Consider the following 16,145-nt stretch of genomic DNA (forward strand, 5'->3'; position numbering starts at 1 on the left):
TGGAGGCCGTCGCCCGCTCGCCGGCCGCGGCGCACGCGTGTGCGGGAGGGGGCAGCGCGGCTCTCCCCGGCCGCCTGTGCGCCGCCGCGGTCCCTGCCAGCCTAGAGCTCGAGCCCTCGCCGCCGAGCCCGGCCCGTCCCGGCACCATGCGGAGGGTGAGTGTGCGTCGCTCGGGGGCGCGAGGGGGCAGGCGGCCAGTGTGCCGGCGAACGTGAGAGCGCGTCTCCCTCGCCCGGCTCCGGGCCACGGGAGGCGGCGGGGAGCCGGGCCCGCGTAGCTGGAGGGAAGGGTTGAGGGTGGGGGTCGAGGCGGGGCCTCACGGGGCCGCGGCCGCAGCCGGGGCGGGCCGGGGGGCACTCAGCGGACGACTCTGGGGGGGGGGGGCGGGGGGAGCCGTGGGGCGACTTGCAGCCGGAGGGCGCCCGCCGGGTCCAGCGCTCCCAGCGGCAGCGCGGACACGTCGGGGCTCTCTGTCAGCGCCTGCGCCTCCTCGAGGCCGGGGCAGGCTATTCCCAGCACCTTCGCTTCCAGCTTTTAGGGGAGTCCCTTCCCGGCGCCCCCGGCGCCTGCTCGGCTGGTCTGGCCGCTGCGTTCTGCTGCTTAGCGCCGCGCTCCCAGTTCGAGAGCCTCGTAAACTTTGCCGCCGGCCGTCCGTTGGGCTCCCTAGGCGCAAGCCCCAGGGATGGGCGGGTCCCATTCCGAGTTGGGTGGGTGGCGGGTGGAGGGGTGTGTGTGTGTTTTTCGGAGAGGTGGGCCTCACGCCTCGTTTGCGGAAAGGCCCTCGCTTCGGCGTTTGGAAGGCGCAAGGGCGTGTGGACTCGAGTTGCTCCCTCGGCTGTGCTAGCGAGCCAGGCGCTGCTGCGATGTGAACCCGCGGAGTGCCGAGGCGGACTTTCAGCACGTGCGCTTGGGGGAGTCCGGGGCAGCGGCTGCTCCCCGAACTGCAGGGGTGAGAGGCCCCTGCGCTCGTGGCTCTTAGCGGAAAAACTCCCCTCTACAGGGCTTATTCCCCTTGAAGGAACAGCCTGGAAGATTGGTGCTGCTTGCGGTCAGCCAGGAAGAGCACGCACGCAGGCCCCCCGCGCAGCTTGATCTTACCCTGTTGGGGAGCTAATGCACGCATAAGTGTTGGTGATTCTAAGTTACCAGTGCCAGTATGCCCTTTGGATTTTAACGTGGTGGTGGGGGGGGCTGCTTTAATCAAATGCGGGATCTCAGACTGGGTAGCAGTAGAGGAAACTTTAGGGAACTCCAAGTAGGTACCCTTGACATTTTCCCAGACACCCTGAGGCCAAGCCCAGTGACGGTTTAGGCATCAGGGAAAGGGTGTTGGATGTTTTCTGAAGAGACAAGTCTGAGAATAAATGGGAAAAACAAAACACGACTGTTTGTCGCCAGAGCCTGTGAGTTTCTCTGCGTTGGAGTTAGGGGTTGCCTTGTACAATGGCATGTATGTGCCTGTTTGGTCACCTGAGTGAGTAGCCCTTTCACAGATCTCTTCCTCTCAGCTGCTAGGTTGCTTCAAAGGGAATTCTGGCCGTCGTTTTGCAGGTGGTGCCAGAGTTAAGTCTTCTGGACATGTTGATGGGGGGGGGGTGTATTTGGAGGGCTTGTAGAGCAAGTATGAATTGGCCCCAGCTGCCTCTGGAAAGTCTGTTAGTGAGCTGACATGGAAATTTACCTGGCTTACCTTTTGGAGTTAGTCCAGACCTGCTCAGGTGTTTCTGGGGAGGACAGGATTCCAGCCAGGCTGGGCAGCTAGTTTGGCATTCCTGGTGTTGATGGAGCAGCAGAAATGGAAACGGGCGGGGTTATTTGAACTCCAAATTCAGGGGTCAGCAACCTTCTTTTTTTTTTTTTTTTTTTTTTTTACCTTAGTGTCATTGGGTTAATTAAGAAGAGCAGCTGGGAAGGGATCTGTAGGCCTGAGCAAGAGAGTGTTAGAGGGAGAAGCGAGATTTGGTAATGGAGGAATTGACCAGAATATCTTAAAATAGTGATTTGGGGGCGCCTGGGTGGCGCAGTCGGTTAAGCGTCCGACTTCAGCCAGGTCACGATCTCGCGGTCCGTGAGTTCGAGCCCCGCGTCGGGCTCTGGGCTGATGGCTCAGAGCCTGGAGCCTGTTTCCGATTCTGTGTCTCCCTCTCTCTCTGCCCCTCCCCCGTTCATGCTCTGTCTCTCTCTGTCCCAAAAATAAATAAACGTTGAAAAAAAAATTAAAAAAAAAAAGAAAAAAATAGTGATTTGTATCCTGCTTGTTTTAGGATGAAAAAGATGGATGCTTGCTAGAAGTTCAGATTCTTGAGCCGTACTTCGGACCTATTAAATCAGAATCCCTTGGACTGAAGCTTGCACTTTACATTTTAAACACCACTGCCACCATCATAAGGCCTATGTATTAAGCACTTACTGTGTGCAGGGACCATTCTAAGCTCTAGGAGTAGTGGGGAGATGATGGCCAAAGATCCTTGTTCTTTTGGAGGCTACATTCTAGTTGAGAAATTAGATAATAAAAAAGTAAACCCATACACAAGTGATGTTAGATAGTGATGAGTGCTAGGAAGAAAATAAAGCAGGATAATGAAATGGGAAGCAAATCAGGGAGGGAAGCCATTTTCATTTCCATGGTCAGGGAAGACATTTCTAGAGAGTTGGTATTTGAACTATGAATTACATGATGAAAAGAAGTTACCTGTGTGAAAATTTGGGGAAAGAGTGTTCCAGACCGAGGAACATCAGATGCAAAGGCTCTGAGGCAGGAACAGACTTGGCCTGTGTGAGCAAAGGCTCTGAGGCAGGAACAGTACTGGGGCTGAAGCGGAGTGGAGTGTCCATGGGGTGGAGCGAGTGGGATCAAGTGAGAGGTTGGAGAGATAGAGGCCAAGTTCTATAGGGACTTGTTGGCCATGGTAAGAAATTTGGATTTCAGCCTAAATGCAGAGGAATGTTATTTAGAGAATTTTAAGCAGAGGAATAGAATGATATGATCTGGTTTACTTTTTCGAAGATCTACACGGCTATTGTGTGTAGAATGAATTATGGAATGGGGATGGTCATGTAAAGAGAGACCACCTTTGTGTGCAGGGGTGATGGAGAGAGTTAGACTGGATGGATTTTGGAGGTACAGTCATTTGAACTTGCTGATGTGGAGGGTGAGTTGGGAATCCTCTAGCATACACCTAAACTTGCTGATCGTTGTTGTCTGTGTGTGTGAGAGAGAGAGGGGCAGGGAGAGACGGAGAAAGGCAGGTGGTTGGACCTCAGTTGGAATGTCCCCAATGATAATGAATATCGCTAACATTTAGTGAGCATTTACTCTGTACTTGGTACTGTGGTATATGTGCTCACAGGAGTCCTGTAAAATAGGAACTGTAGTCACCTGTTTTGCAGATGGGCTAAGCTCTGAAAGGTTGATATGTTGCTTTGGCCACTCAGCTAAGTGTTGGAGCTGGGATTTGTACCTGTTTACCTGACTCCAAAGCCCTGGTTCTTGGCATTACTCTTTGCTTGCTACAGACTGCCTGCTCCTGCCCCAGATCATTTCTGTTTCTGGAGAAGCAGATAATTTAGCAGTTTGGCAAATGCATGTGGCAGCATTTCAACTTTTGTAGATGAGTAACTGCAGAGGGAGGGCAGACACACTATTAGAATAGAAAGTAATTGCTTTCATTTGATGCTGAAAGAAAGAAAAGGTGCACAGAGAATGTACAAAGTCAGAGCACAGAAGATGCCCAATAATTGGGCTTCTCTGAAGTGAGGCAGAAATGGGGCATTACCACTCTGCCCGGTGCTTTGAACCTTATGTCATGACCACCAGGGAAGCCACGTTTTCGACTCTTCTTTCACCTGTTCTCATAGCTAGTAAATATTTCCTTCTTTACCTTGCATCCCAAACGAGTTCTTTCCTGTACAGAGCCAGGAGTTTCAGAGGATTGGCAACTTTTTTTTATTGTATATATTTTTTAGAGATTTTCTTTTTAATTTTTACATCCAATGTGGGGCTCATACAACCTGGATATCAAGAGTCGCATACTCTACTGACCGAGCCAGCCAGGTACCCCGAGGATTGGCTACTTTAAGAAATTATTTGCCTTAGAGTTAGAAGTCATTTGTGGAAAAATAACTATAATAATTAAATTATAATATTTATAATATATGTAATTATAATTTTTAAATATTGTATATAATTATTGTAACAATACTATTTACTGCTTTCTCTCTTCCACGCATTTATGGTCTCCCTTAATGTTCATAACAACATTTTAAGTTAAAATTAATAGGTGATTGGGGTGCCTGGGTGGCTCAGTCAGTTGAGCCTCTGACTCTTGATTTCAGCTCAGGTCATGATCAGGGGATTGAGCCCCCACGTTGAGCTCTGTGTTGAGCATGCAACATGCTTGAGATTCATTCTCTCTCTCTCTCTCTGCCCCACTCCTCGCACTCTCTGTCTCTCAAAAAAAAAAAAAAATGCTTGGGATGCCTTGGTGGCTCAGTCAGTTGAGCATCTGACTCTTGGTTTCAGCTTGGGTCACGACCTTCCAGTTTGTGGGTTCGAGCCCTGGGTTGGGCTCTGAGCTGACAGCGTGGAGGCTGCTTGGGATTCTCTCTCTCCCTTCCTGTGTCTCTGCCACTCTCCTGCTTGTGTGTACATGCACTCCCTCTCTAAATAAACACACTTTAAAAAAAAATGCTAAACAAAAAAAAGATTCACTCTCCCCCATGTGTGTGCTTTTTCTCTCTAAGCAAAAAATAATTAAAAAAAATTAATGGATGATATATTCATACAGTATAAAAATTAAAAATACATGAAAATATTTACAGTGAAAATCATTCCTCATATTCTGTTGCCCAGCCAGCTGGTTCCCTTTAGCCAGAAGTAATTGATTTTAAACCCACTTATTGTGTCTTTCTAGACATAATCTGTGCATATACAAGCAGTTATATATTCATACTTTCTCCCTTTTTTTTGACATACAAATGTAAATGTAGTATGTAAGTACACTTTGCTTTTTTTCCTTGTACACAAGATCAGTGTTTGTAGATCTGTCAGTTCAGTTCTTTTTATGGCTGCATATGGGATACCTTTATGTGGATGTACTAGGATCGTACCAGTCTTTTGCTATTATCAACAGTGCTGCAGGGAATAATCTTATACATATGTGATTTTACATTTGTGTGAGTATATCTGTATGATAAATTTCTGAGTCAGCTAATATGAAAAAACACCTTTACTTTTGTTAGGTGAAGCAGCATAGTATAGAGGAGATATGTATCTGCATATGTGTATATATGTATATATACTTAGCTATATATGTTAGAGATATCTTTGTATCTATTACATGTATCTTTATAAATAAAATCTCCACATAATAGCGTGGACTTGGAGCCAGATTATCTGGGGTTGAATCTTGACTCTGCTATTTACAGGCTTTGCAAGTCAACCTCTCTTTTCCTCAGTTGTCTCATTTGTGAAATAGGAATAATAATAGTACCTACCTAAAGGATTGCTATGAGGATTGTTACTAGTTTGTGTTGCATAACAAATCACCCCAAAACTTACTGGCTTAAAACAATATCTGTTTTGCTTAGCTCATGAGTTGGTAGGTTGTCTGGGTGGCTCTTCTTATCTGGGCCAGCCCAGCTGAGCTCTGCCGGGTTCTTTCATGCTTCTGTGGTTACCTGGTGGGTCAGCTGGTAGCTGGAGGATCTAGGCTGCCTCACCCACCTGCCTGGTAGTTGACAGATGAGTTGGCTTGTAGGGAGCTCATGGGATGGCGTGTGATCTCTCATGTGCCAGTTAGCTCAGGTTTTTTTACGTGGTAGCCTCAGGGTTCCAAAGGCAGCAAGAGAGGGCAAAGCCCAGAGCACAAAGCACTGAGTCTGTGTGGGAGGGGACTCTCCAAGGACAAGGATACAGTGAAGAGAATCATTGGCACCATTTTTGCAGACAGTCTACCATAAACGTTGAATAAGTTAATATTTTCATTTTTTAAGTTTATTTATTTTGAGAGAGAGAGAGAGAGAGAGCCACGTGTGTGCGGAGAGAGCAAGCGGGGGAGGGGCAGAGAGAGAGGGAGACAGAGAATCCCAAGCAGGCTCTGCACTGTTAGTGCAGAGGCTGATGCAGGGCTGGAACCCACGAACTGCGAGATCATGACCTGAGCTGAAATCAGGAGTTGGATGTTTAACTGATTGAGCCATCCAGGCACCCCAAGTTAATATATTTAAAGTGACTAGCATCGCGCCTGGCATATTGTAAGTGCTATATAAGTTTGTTAAATTGAAAGGAGAGAGAGTGCCAAATTACCCTCAGTTTTCATGTGTGAGGGTGCCTGTCTCTCTGTTTCTTCCTAAAACTGCATCAGAGTTATTTATCCGTGGAGAGGCAGGTATTATCCATGGAGAGGCAGATGTTCTTGTTCCTTTTTTACAGGTGAAAAAAGTGATGCTCAGGGATGTTGTTTTTCTGATGTTACAGGCCAGACAAGAATATGAATACTTTGTCTGACTCTAGAACACCTCATCTTGTCTCTCCACTCTAGACAGAAGTATGGTTTCTGTAACCCTTCTGTCCGCTGCTCTCCTGCTCACTCTTGGATTTCATGTCCCGTATTTCCATTTCACATTTGGATTTATGTTCAGAAGGATCTGTCAATCTGTTGGAGTCTTTGACAGTGATTTTGATTTCAACCCGGCTTCCTGAATTGAAAGCAAAGCGTCTACAAATATGGTGGGCTCTCTCAGGTCTGCGAAGGGAGGATAAAGGGAAACTTGTTACTTTACCTTTCTTAAATTGAGAAAATAAATGAGTCTGGCCTTATTTTACTTATTCTTTCTTCCTTTCCACTCCTTGCATCATTTTGTTTCCCTTCCTCCTTTACAAGACAGGAATTCTGTTCCCCAAGGGCCAGATGTGAAGACGGGAGACAGTATTTCTTAGTGTTCAGGGCTTGGTCTCTGGAGACGAGCTCCCTGACTCCAAATCCAGCTCAGCTGTTTACTGGCTGTGCGACTTGGATTAGTTAATGTACATTAAAAGGACTTGTCTGAGGTTCAAAAGATTATTCAAATTACATAGCACACTTCTTTTGCTTCTGTTTTCCCTGTCCGTCTCCCCTACTTTCTCCTGCAAACCTGTTCCTCTACCCCTAGATGTATGGAAAACTTACCGAGCCCTTACTCTGAGTGCCTTAAGTGTGATTAACTCGTTCAGTCCTCACAACAAACCTATGGAGTAAATGCTGTTTTATTCCCATTTTCAAATGAGGAAGTTAAATACTGAATGGCTGGGTAATTTGTTCAGCATACCACAACTAATAAATGATGTAGCAGGGATTTTAAACCAGGCATTCTGGAATCAGAGTTTGTGTTTTTAATATTTATATCCCTCAAAAAGTGGGTGGAAGGTTGGAGAGTTAAAATTGAGAGCTTTTGCTGTAGGTATACTGCCGGTGAATTTGCACGCAGCCTCCATCCTTGGCAACAGCCGAGTGTACCCAGCTGTGCCTTAGACTGAAAATCCCAGAACAAAAAATACACACTTTCAGTCCTTTTGCCAAAAGCCTTTCCACTTCAATCATTATAAACCTAACAAGATTTCAAGCATTGTGCCTCCCTTGTAACTGAGGTGTGACAGGTGCAACACTGTTGAAAAATACATGGGGCTTTTTTTTTTTTTTTTTTTTTTTTTAAGGTTTGAGACTCAAGCTGGCCAGTTCTGAGTCTTGCCACTTCTTCTTTTTTTTTTTAAAGTTTAAAAATTTAATTCCAGTATAGTTAACCCATAGTGTTATATTAGTTTCAGGTGTACAATATAGTGATTTAACAATTCTTTACATTATTCAGTGCTCGTCATGAGAAGTGTACTCTTAATCCCCATCACCTATTTCTCCCATCCCGCCACCTACCTCCCCTCTGGCAACCACCAATTTCTATTTAAGAGTCTGTTTCTTGGGTTCTCTTTCTTTTTTCTTTTTTCCTTTGCTCATTTGTTTTGTTTTGTTTCTTAAATTTCATGTATGAGTGAAATCCTGTGGTATTTGTCTTGCACTGACTGACTTAATTTTGCTTAGCATAATACACTCTAGCTCCATCCATGTCGTTGCAAATGGCAAGATTTCATTCTTTCTTATGGCTGGATAATAATTCCATTGTATATGTATACCACTTCTTTATCCATTCATCATTCGATGGACACTTGGGCTGCTTCCATAATTTGGCTATTGTAAGTGATGTTGCAATAAACCTAAGGTTGCATATATCCCTTTGGATTAGTGTTGTTGTATTCTTTGGGTAAGTACCCACAAGTGTGATTACTGGATCATAGGATAGTTCTATTTTTAACATTTTGAGGAACCTCCATACTGTTTTCCACAGTGGTGGTACCTGTTTGCATTCACACCAGCAGTGAAGAGGGTTCCTTTTTCTGCATATCCTTGTCAACACATTTGTTTCTTGTGTTTTTGATTTTAGCCATTCTGACAGATGTGAGGTGATATCCATTGTAGTTTTGGTTTGCATTTCCCAAATGTGTTGGGCTTCTTTTCATGTGTCTGTTGACCTTCTGTATGTCTTCTTTGGAGAAATGTCTGTTCATGTCTTCTGCCCAGTTTTTAATTGGATTGTTTGTGTGTGTGTTGCATTGTATAAGTTCTTTATATATTTTGGAAACTAGCCCTTTATTGGATATGTAATTTGCAAATATCTTTTCCCATTTAGTAAGTTGCCTTTTTAAAAATGTTTATTCTTTTTTTTTTCAATATATGAAATTTATTGTCAGATTGGTTTCCATACAACACCCAGTGCTCATCCCAAAAGGTGCCCTCCTCAATACCCATCACCCACCCTCTCCTCCCTCCCACCCCCCATCAACCCTCAGTTTGCTCTCAGTTCTCAACAGTCTCTTATGCTTTGGCTCTCTCCCACTCTAACCTCTTTTTTTTTTTTTTCCTTCCCCTCCCCCATGGGTTCCTGTTAAGTTTCTCAGGATCCACATAAGAGTGAAACCATATGGTATCTGTCTTTCTCTGTATGGCTTATTTCACTTAGCATCACACTCTCCAGTTCCATCCACGTTGCTACAAAAGGCCATATTTCTTTTTTTCTCATTGCCACGTAGTATTCCATAGTGTATATAAACCACAATTTCTTTATCCATTCATCAGTTGACGGACATTTAGGCTCTTTCCACAATTTGGCTATTGTTGAGAGTGCTGCTATAAACATTGGGGTACAAGTGCCCCTATGTATCAGTACTCCTGTATCCCTTAGGTAAATTCCTAGCAGTGCTATTGCTGGGTCATAGGGTAGGTCTATTTTTAATTAAAAAATGTTTATTCTTGAGAGAGAGGGAACACGCACACACGCATGCACATGCATGAGTGGGGTGGGGGCAAAAAGAGGGAGGGAGACACAATCTGAAGCAGGCTCCAGGCTCTGAGTTGTCAGCACAGAACCTGACACAGGGCTTGAACTCACGAACTGTGAGATCAAGACCTAAACCAAAGTTGGATGCTTAACCGACTGAGCCACCCAGGTGCCCCCATAGTAAGTTGCCTTTTAATTTTGTTGATTATTTATTTTGGTGTAGTCCCAGTAGTTTATTTTTGCTTCTGTTTTCCTGGCCTCAGGAGTCGTATCTAGAAAAATGTTGCTATAGCCGATGTCAGAGAGATTACTGATTGTTTTTCTTCAGGGATTTTTATGATTTCAGGTCTCACATTTAGGTCTGTACTGGATTTTGGGTTTATTTTTGTGTATGGTGAAAGCAAGTGATTCAGTCTCATTCTTTTGCATGTACTTCTTGCTCCTTTTGACGGACTGTTTCTCTGGTGGCAGATTGTGTTTGCCAAAGCAACAGGAGAGTAAAACATAAATATTGCACATAATATATAACTTTCTGAACTTAGAATTATTCACATCTTCAATTGAAAGAAATAACTGAGGCTATTTGATAAGGTTTCTTTGCATGTAGACTAAATGTAATACGGTAACACTCATGAAACAAATACTTAAAATGAACCTCCTGCTGTATGCTAGGAATCCGTTGTGGGTTAGCAAGCTCTGCATGGCCCTGATCTCACAGAATTTGTAGTCTGTCTGAGAAGATGAACAGTTCTGTGAATTATGGTATAATCTGTTGCAAAGGGAAAATAAGTTGCTAGGGTATTGTAGTGGGAGTTTCTAATGTAATCTGGCGGGTTCATAAAAGCCTTCTAGATGAAGTGACTGTTTAGCTGAGACTTGAAGGGCAAGCAAGGGCAGCCAGGGAAGGAGGAGGAGGGTTGCATTCTAGGTAGAATGAACAGCTTATGCAAAGGAAGAGTGAAGAATGGCACATTTAAGGAAGTGAGGTGCATTCAGAGCAGCTAAATGGATACAGAGCAAGGGGGTAATGGCAAGAGCTGAGGTTGGAAAAGTCGGGAGAAGCCAGATCACGAAAGGCTGTGTAAACCATCTTGAGTGTCCTAAAGGCAATGAAAAAAAGCCATGGAGAGGGGTGCCTGAGTGGCTCAGTTGGTTGAATGTCTGCCTCTTTATTTCATCTTAGGTCATGATCCCAGGGTTGTGGGATCGAGCCACACATTGGACTCCACATTCAGCATGGAGCCTGCTTGGGATTTTCTTTTTCTTCCTCTGCCCTTCTCCCAGCTTGTGTGCATGCTTGCTCGCTCTCTCTCTCTCTCTCTCTCTCTCAAATAAATAAATAAATAAATAAATATAAAAACCATTGAGAGATTCTAAATAAGCAGTTTTGAAAATCAAATATTTGTTTCAGAAGGTTCCTTTGGCTGCAAGGTAGGGAATGGGCTGGAGGGACAAGACTGGAGGGGGCAGGACTGGTTAGGAGGCCATTACAGTGATCCAGATGACCTAGACTAGGCAATGGTAAAGGGAATGGAGAGACCTGTTCTATTCAAGACGTATTTTAGTGTAATGAAGAGGACGTGGTAACCAATAGGATGTGGAAGATAAGGGAGGAGAGGAGTTCAGAGTGGCAGACTCTCAGATTTCTGGTTTGGTGAAACCAGATGTACAGTGGTGCCATGAATTGAGACATAAAACTGGAGGGAAAACCAAGGAGTAGGACTTGGGAAGTTTTGTACAGAGGCACCAGTGGGCCCTTCATGTAGAGATATTTATAGCAGAGGTCTGTAGTTTAGGAGAAAGTTTTATTGAAAGATATAAATTTATGAGTTATTGGCATATAAGTGGTAATAACTGAAGCCATTGGAGTTACAGAGCACAGAGAATATACATAAAGAATGTATTTATAAACTGGTTTACAAAACATGTTTTACATAAGAGTCACTTGGGGAACTTGTTAAAAATGCAGATTCCTGAACAACACCTCCTAAGCTGCTGATTCAGTAGGTCTGTGGTCATAAAGTAGAATCTGCAGTGTCTAATAGGGTTGACAATATATGTAACCTACAGCACAGCTATTTTACCCTTAGGTGTATGTTCTAGAGAATCTCTAGCACTCTGGGACCTACACTTTTTAAAGAAGGAAATACTTAACATATAAAAAAAGGTGTAAAGAATAATACATTGGCATTCATGTATCTACCACAACTTAAAAAATGACTAAGAAAAGCTGTAGTGTATTTATAAAATGGAATGCATACTACTCAGCCATAAAAAGGAAACAGGCTACTGTTTATGCATGAACATGGACGGATCTCAAACTAGACACAAAAGAGTGCATACTGTATAATTCCATTTACATGAAGTTCTAGAGCAGGAAAAACCAAATTGTGGTGACAGGAATCAAAATAGTGGTTGCTGGTGGGGACTGACTGGAAGGGGGCGTGAAGAAATTTTCTGGTGTGATGGAGATTTTCTACTTCTCGACAGGCTTGAGGTTCACATGGGTGTATGTGTCAGTCAGACTCGTTGAACTGTACACTTGACATGTATATCACTATATGTAAATTATACCTCAATAAAAGACCCTACTACAAAGGAAGAAAAACCCCAGTAGAGATGGTACTCTCCCCATACTTTCCTGCCAGCAGAGGAAGCTTCTGTCCTGAATTTAACATATCTGTGCGCTTTAATAGTTTTATTACATATGCATATATCCTTAAGCAAGATATGCCATTATTTTGCATGTCTTGAAACTTTATATGTATATAAATCACAACATATATACATGCCCATATTGGTTTTTTGCATAACACTTGTATATGTGAGATTTAACCATCTGATACCAGTAGCTCAGCATGCATTTTTGGAGCTAAGTATATTTATGTAGTGGAATACTACATAGTTAAGTTGTTCTTTCTGTTTTTGCCATATATTTTGGTTGTTTTAAAGCAGTGCTGCTCTGATTTTGCGTATGTGCTTGTTTGTGAGTGCTAGGGCATGTAGGGGTGGGGTAGTGGGGCTGTAGGGTAAGCATATTGTCAATTCAGCTAAATATTGCCATATTCTCCTCCAGAGAGGTTTATGAGCAGTTTATGAATGGCCTGTATTTTTACCAAACACGTGGTACTGTCAGACTTTACATTTATTTGCAGATCTGACAGAGGTGGGATAGCTCATCATGCTTTTAGTTTGTGGTTCTCGGATGGTTGAACATATTTTTATGTATTCAAGTGTGGTCCAACATATTAAAAAATTATTTATTTATTTTGAGAGCATGCATATGCTCAGGGGAGGGACAGAGAGAGAGAGAGGGAGAGAGAGAGAATCTCAAGCAGGTTCCATGCTATCAGCACAGAGACCAACACGGGGCTCCATCTCATGAACCGTGAGTTCGTGACCTGAGCTGAAACCAAGAGTTGGAGGCTTAACCGACTGAGCCACCTAGGCACCTTTGGTCCAACATATTTTTAGGTATTCATTGGCCATTTGAGTTTTTACTTCTGTGAATTGTCAGTTCATATCTTTTGCTCGTTTCTCTCTTGTACTTTTTCTTACCGAGTTGCAAATATATTTTTCCAATTTGTGTCTTTTTCTAAATGGAATATTTTGATGAATTTTAATGTATTGGAAGTTATTTTTGTGTGTGTGTGTGTGTGATTTGTGCTTTTTGTTTCATAAGGAATCTTTCCGTTGTCTGCTGGCTAAAGATATTTACCTGTTTTCTAATGAGAGATCAAGTTTTGCCTTTAATATTTAGACCATTAATCCAATTGGAATTAAATTTAATATATTAAGCGAGGTAGGGGTTCACTTTTCTTTTCCAGATAGATAACCAGGTATTCCAGCAACACTTACTGAGTACTGTCCTTTCCCCACCAATGTGCCATGTCACGCCACCTTTGTCATACAGCCAGTTTCCATATGCGTGAGTGTGCAAGCTCTTTATTCGGATCTTAGTTACTACTGATTACATCTTAATGTCAGATAGGTAGAGTCACCCCACTTTTTTGTGCTTGAGTGTGTTTGTTTTATTCACTGATGTATCCAATGCTCAGAACAACAGCAGGCCCTTAGTAGGGGCTCTGTAAGCACCTGCTGAGTGACTGAAGGTATCTCATCTTGTACTAGCTGAATAAGTAGCCCAGCAGTTCCCTGACGTGCTGGACAGTATTTGCCCTTTGGGGAGAGGAAGAGGAGGCAGGTGGGAATTACTGTCTCTTGTTTCTCTTCTCCCTTGCTCTTAGTTGCCTTTTGTCCCTTCTCATTCAGAACAGAATCTTGAAGAACAAATCCCCAACAAACCCAACCACTACCAGTATGGCTATAGCCTGCCGAGTGCAAGGTTTAGTGAGAGTTGGGTGGCTGCTGATTGTGACCTTGATCACAGATGGTAAATAGTTCTGTGAGGTCTTTTGAAATTTGTCCAGTAACTAGGCCCTTAAGCCTTGGAAACAGAACAGGGGGTCACCTCAGATTAGGTCTTCTTTGCATTTGAACATCTATATTTTGTAGGCTAGTGTTGCTTCAAAATAGACTTCTCTCCTTAGCATGTTTTTTGTTGTTGCTTATTTATTTATTTTTTTTGAGAGAGAGAGAGTGCAGGAGGGGCAGAGAGAGGGAAAGAGAGAGACAAAATCCCAGGCAGGGGTCCACACTGTCAGTGCAGAGCCTGATGTGGGGCTCGAACTCATGAACTGTGAAATCATGACGTGAGCCGAAATCAAGAGTCTGACACTGAACCGACTGAGTCACACAAGCACCCTGGCATGTTTTGTTACTGATATAAAAAGAACCACCATTTACTTAATGCTTTTTACGCAAGCAAGGCACATTCGAGGCACAAGGCACTGTGCTTATACAAGATATTTCATTGCCTCTTTAAAGCATTTCTCTCTTTTCTGGATTCAGTGTTGCTTGAAATGTGAGCAAAATACTTTAAGGGTTGGACCAGTTTAAACAAAAAACCTAATGTCAAGTGCTTAAAAAAGTTGAGCCAACAATCAATGTGTGTGATAAAGTCACAAATGAAAATATGTACTTGCAAAGTTAGTAATATAAGCCATTCTGATTACTTTTATTTTAAATCATGATGCTTATTATTTGGCTTTCCAGGGTATTTATAAACATTAATTTCCTAACGGAGAATTTTTCTTGTTCCTAGTGCCAGGCAAGCTGTGACATGGGGTAGTCTAACAGGCAGTTCAAAGGAGTGAGACTCCCACTTTTTCCAGCGTAAATTACGAGGTTTGAAATGTTCTGACCATTGAATTAGCCGATTGGTGCAACAATAGCAAATGCTTTATAATTCGTGTTGCCTTCAGAAATGGCAAAAACTGGGCTGCTGATAATGGACCAGAAATGTCTGGACTCTGATAGGCGACCCTCCTGCCTTCAGTGGAATGAGGACAGCAGCAGCTCCTGCCATTGTACTTTGAATTATGCTTTATGTGCTGCATTTCCTATTTTCGAATATTAATGCTGGGAAAATGGCAACAGTGTTTGTTGACAGGGTAAAGCTCTCCATTCCTCAATAAAAGGAAGGCTCAGACGTGGCTCATGCAGAGGGCCCTGCAGGATTAGCATGCCTGGCTGCTTCTCTTTATACATCCGTCATTCTGATAATAGAATTGAATGTGCAGAAGCCCTTCCCTGCCCCTGCTTCTGGGTTAGGAAACCACAGGAGTAATGTCACTTCAGTACTGGGATACTCAGGCAGAGGTATCTAGACTGTGGTATGCTTTTTAGGTCAGTATCAAAGAAAATGTGAGGTGATTCTAAGTTCAGTATTTTATTTCATATTCAGCAAACAAAGGCTAGATCAAAATCAGTTTTCAGGAAGCAGCCAAACACCTCCCTTAAAGCAGGGATTGGCAGACTTTTTCTTTGAAGGGCAGATTATAAATATTTTAGGCTCTATGGGTCATATGGATCCTTGTCACAACTACTTAACTCTGCCATTATAGTGTGAAGACAGCCATGGAGAATACATAAAATGAGTAGTATGGCTGTATCCCAATAAAACTTTATTTAGGGACACTAAAATATGAATTTCCTATAATTTTCTCATGTCATAAAATATTATGCAGGTTTTTTCAATTATTTAAAAATGTTAAAAACATTCTTTAAAATTTTTTTTTAATTTTTTTTAATGTTTATTTATTTTTGACAGAGAGAGACAGGGCATCAGTGGGGGAGGGGCAGAGAGAGAGGAAGACACAGAATCTGAAACAGGCTCCAGGCTCTGAGCTGTCAGCACAGAGCCCGACGCGGGGCTTGAACTCACAGACTGCAAGATCATGACCTGAGCCGAAGTCGGACACTCAATCGACTGAGCCACCCAGGCGCCCCTAAAAAAATTTTTTTTAAGTTATTTTTGAGAGAGAGGCAGAGCGTGAGCAGGAGAGGGGCAGAGGAAGAGGGGGACAGGATCTGAAGCAGGCTCCAGGCTCCTAGCTGTCAGCACAGAGCCCGACTCAGGGCTCAAACTCATGAATCACAAGATCATGACCTGAGCTGAAGTCAGACACTTAACTGACTGAGCCACCCAGGCAACCCTTTTTTTTTTTTTTTTTAAACATTTATTTATTTTTGAGACAGAGACAGAGCATGAATGGGAGAGGGTCAGAGAGAGGGAGACACAGAATCTGAAACAGGCTCCAGGCTCTGAGCTGTCAGCACAGAGCCTGACGCGGGGCTCGAACTCACGGACCGTGAGATCATGACCTGAGCTGAAGTCGGCCGCTTAACCGACTGAGCCACCCAGGTGCCCCCCCCCC

The 16,145-nt window shown here is 43.5% G+C and overlaps 1 protein-coding gene across 2 annotated transcripts in view; it reads left to right on the plus strand.

Moving 5' to 3' along the window:
• The first annotated feature begins 69 nt into the window (after nucleotides 1-69).
• Nucleotides 70-16,145, plus strand: part of TMCC3 (transmembrane and coiled-coil domain family 3) — a 329,048-nt gene continuing 312,972 nt past the window's right edge. Inside the window, exon 1 of one of the 2 annotated variants that reach the window (XM_040491211.1) lies at nucleotides 70-155. In XM_040491211.1, the coding sequence (XP_040347145.1) occupies nucleotides 147-155 (9 nt within the window). In that variant the 5' untranslated portion in view covers nucleotides 70-146. The remainder of the gene's footprint in view (nucleotides 156-16,145) is intronic. The other variant, XM_040491215.1, reaches the window with a different exon arrangement.

The sequence above is a fragment of the Herpailurus yagouaroundi genome, unplaced genomic scaffold, assembly GCF_014898765.1.
Source record: "Herpailurus yagouaroundi ecotype Mexico unplaced genomic scaffold, PumYag 182, whole genome shotgun sequence".
Classification (NCBI taxonomy): Eukaryota; Metazoa; Chordata; class Mammalia; order Carnivora; family Felidae; genus Herpailurus; species Herpailurus yagouaroundi.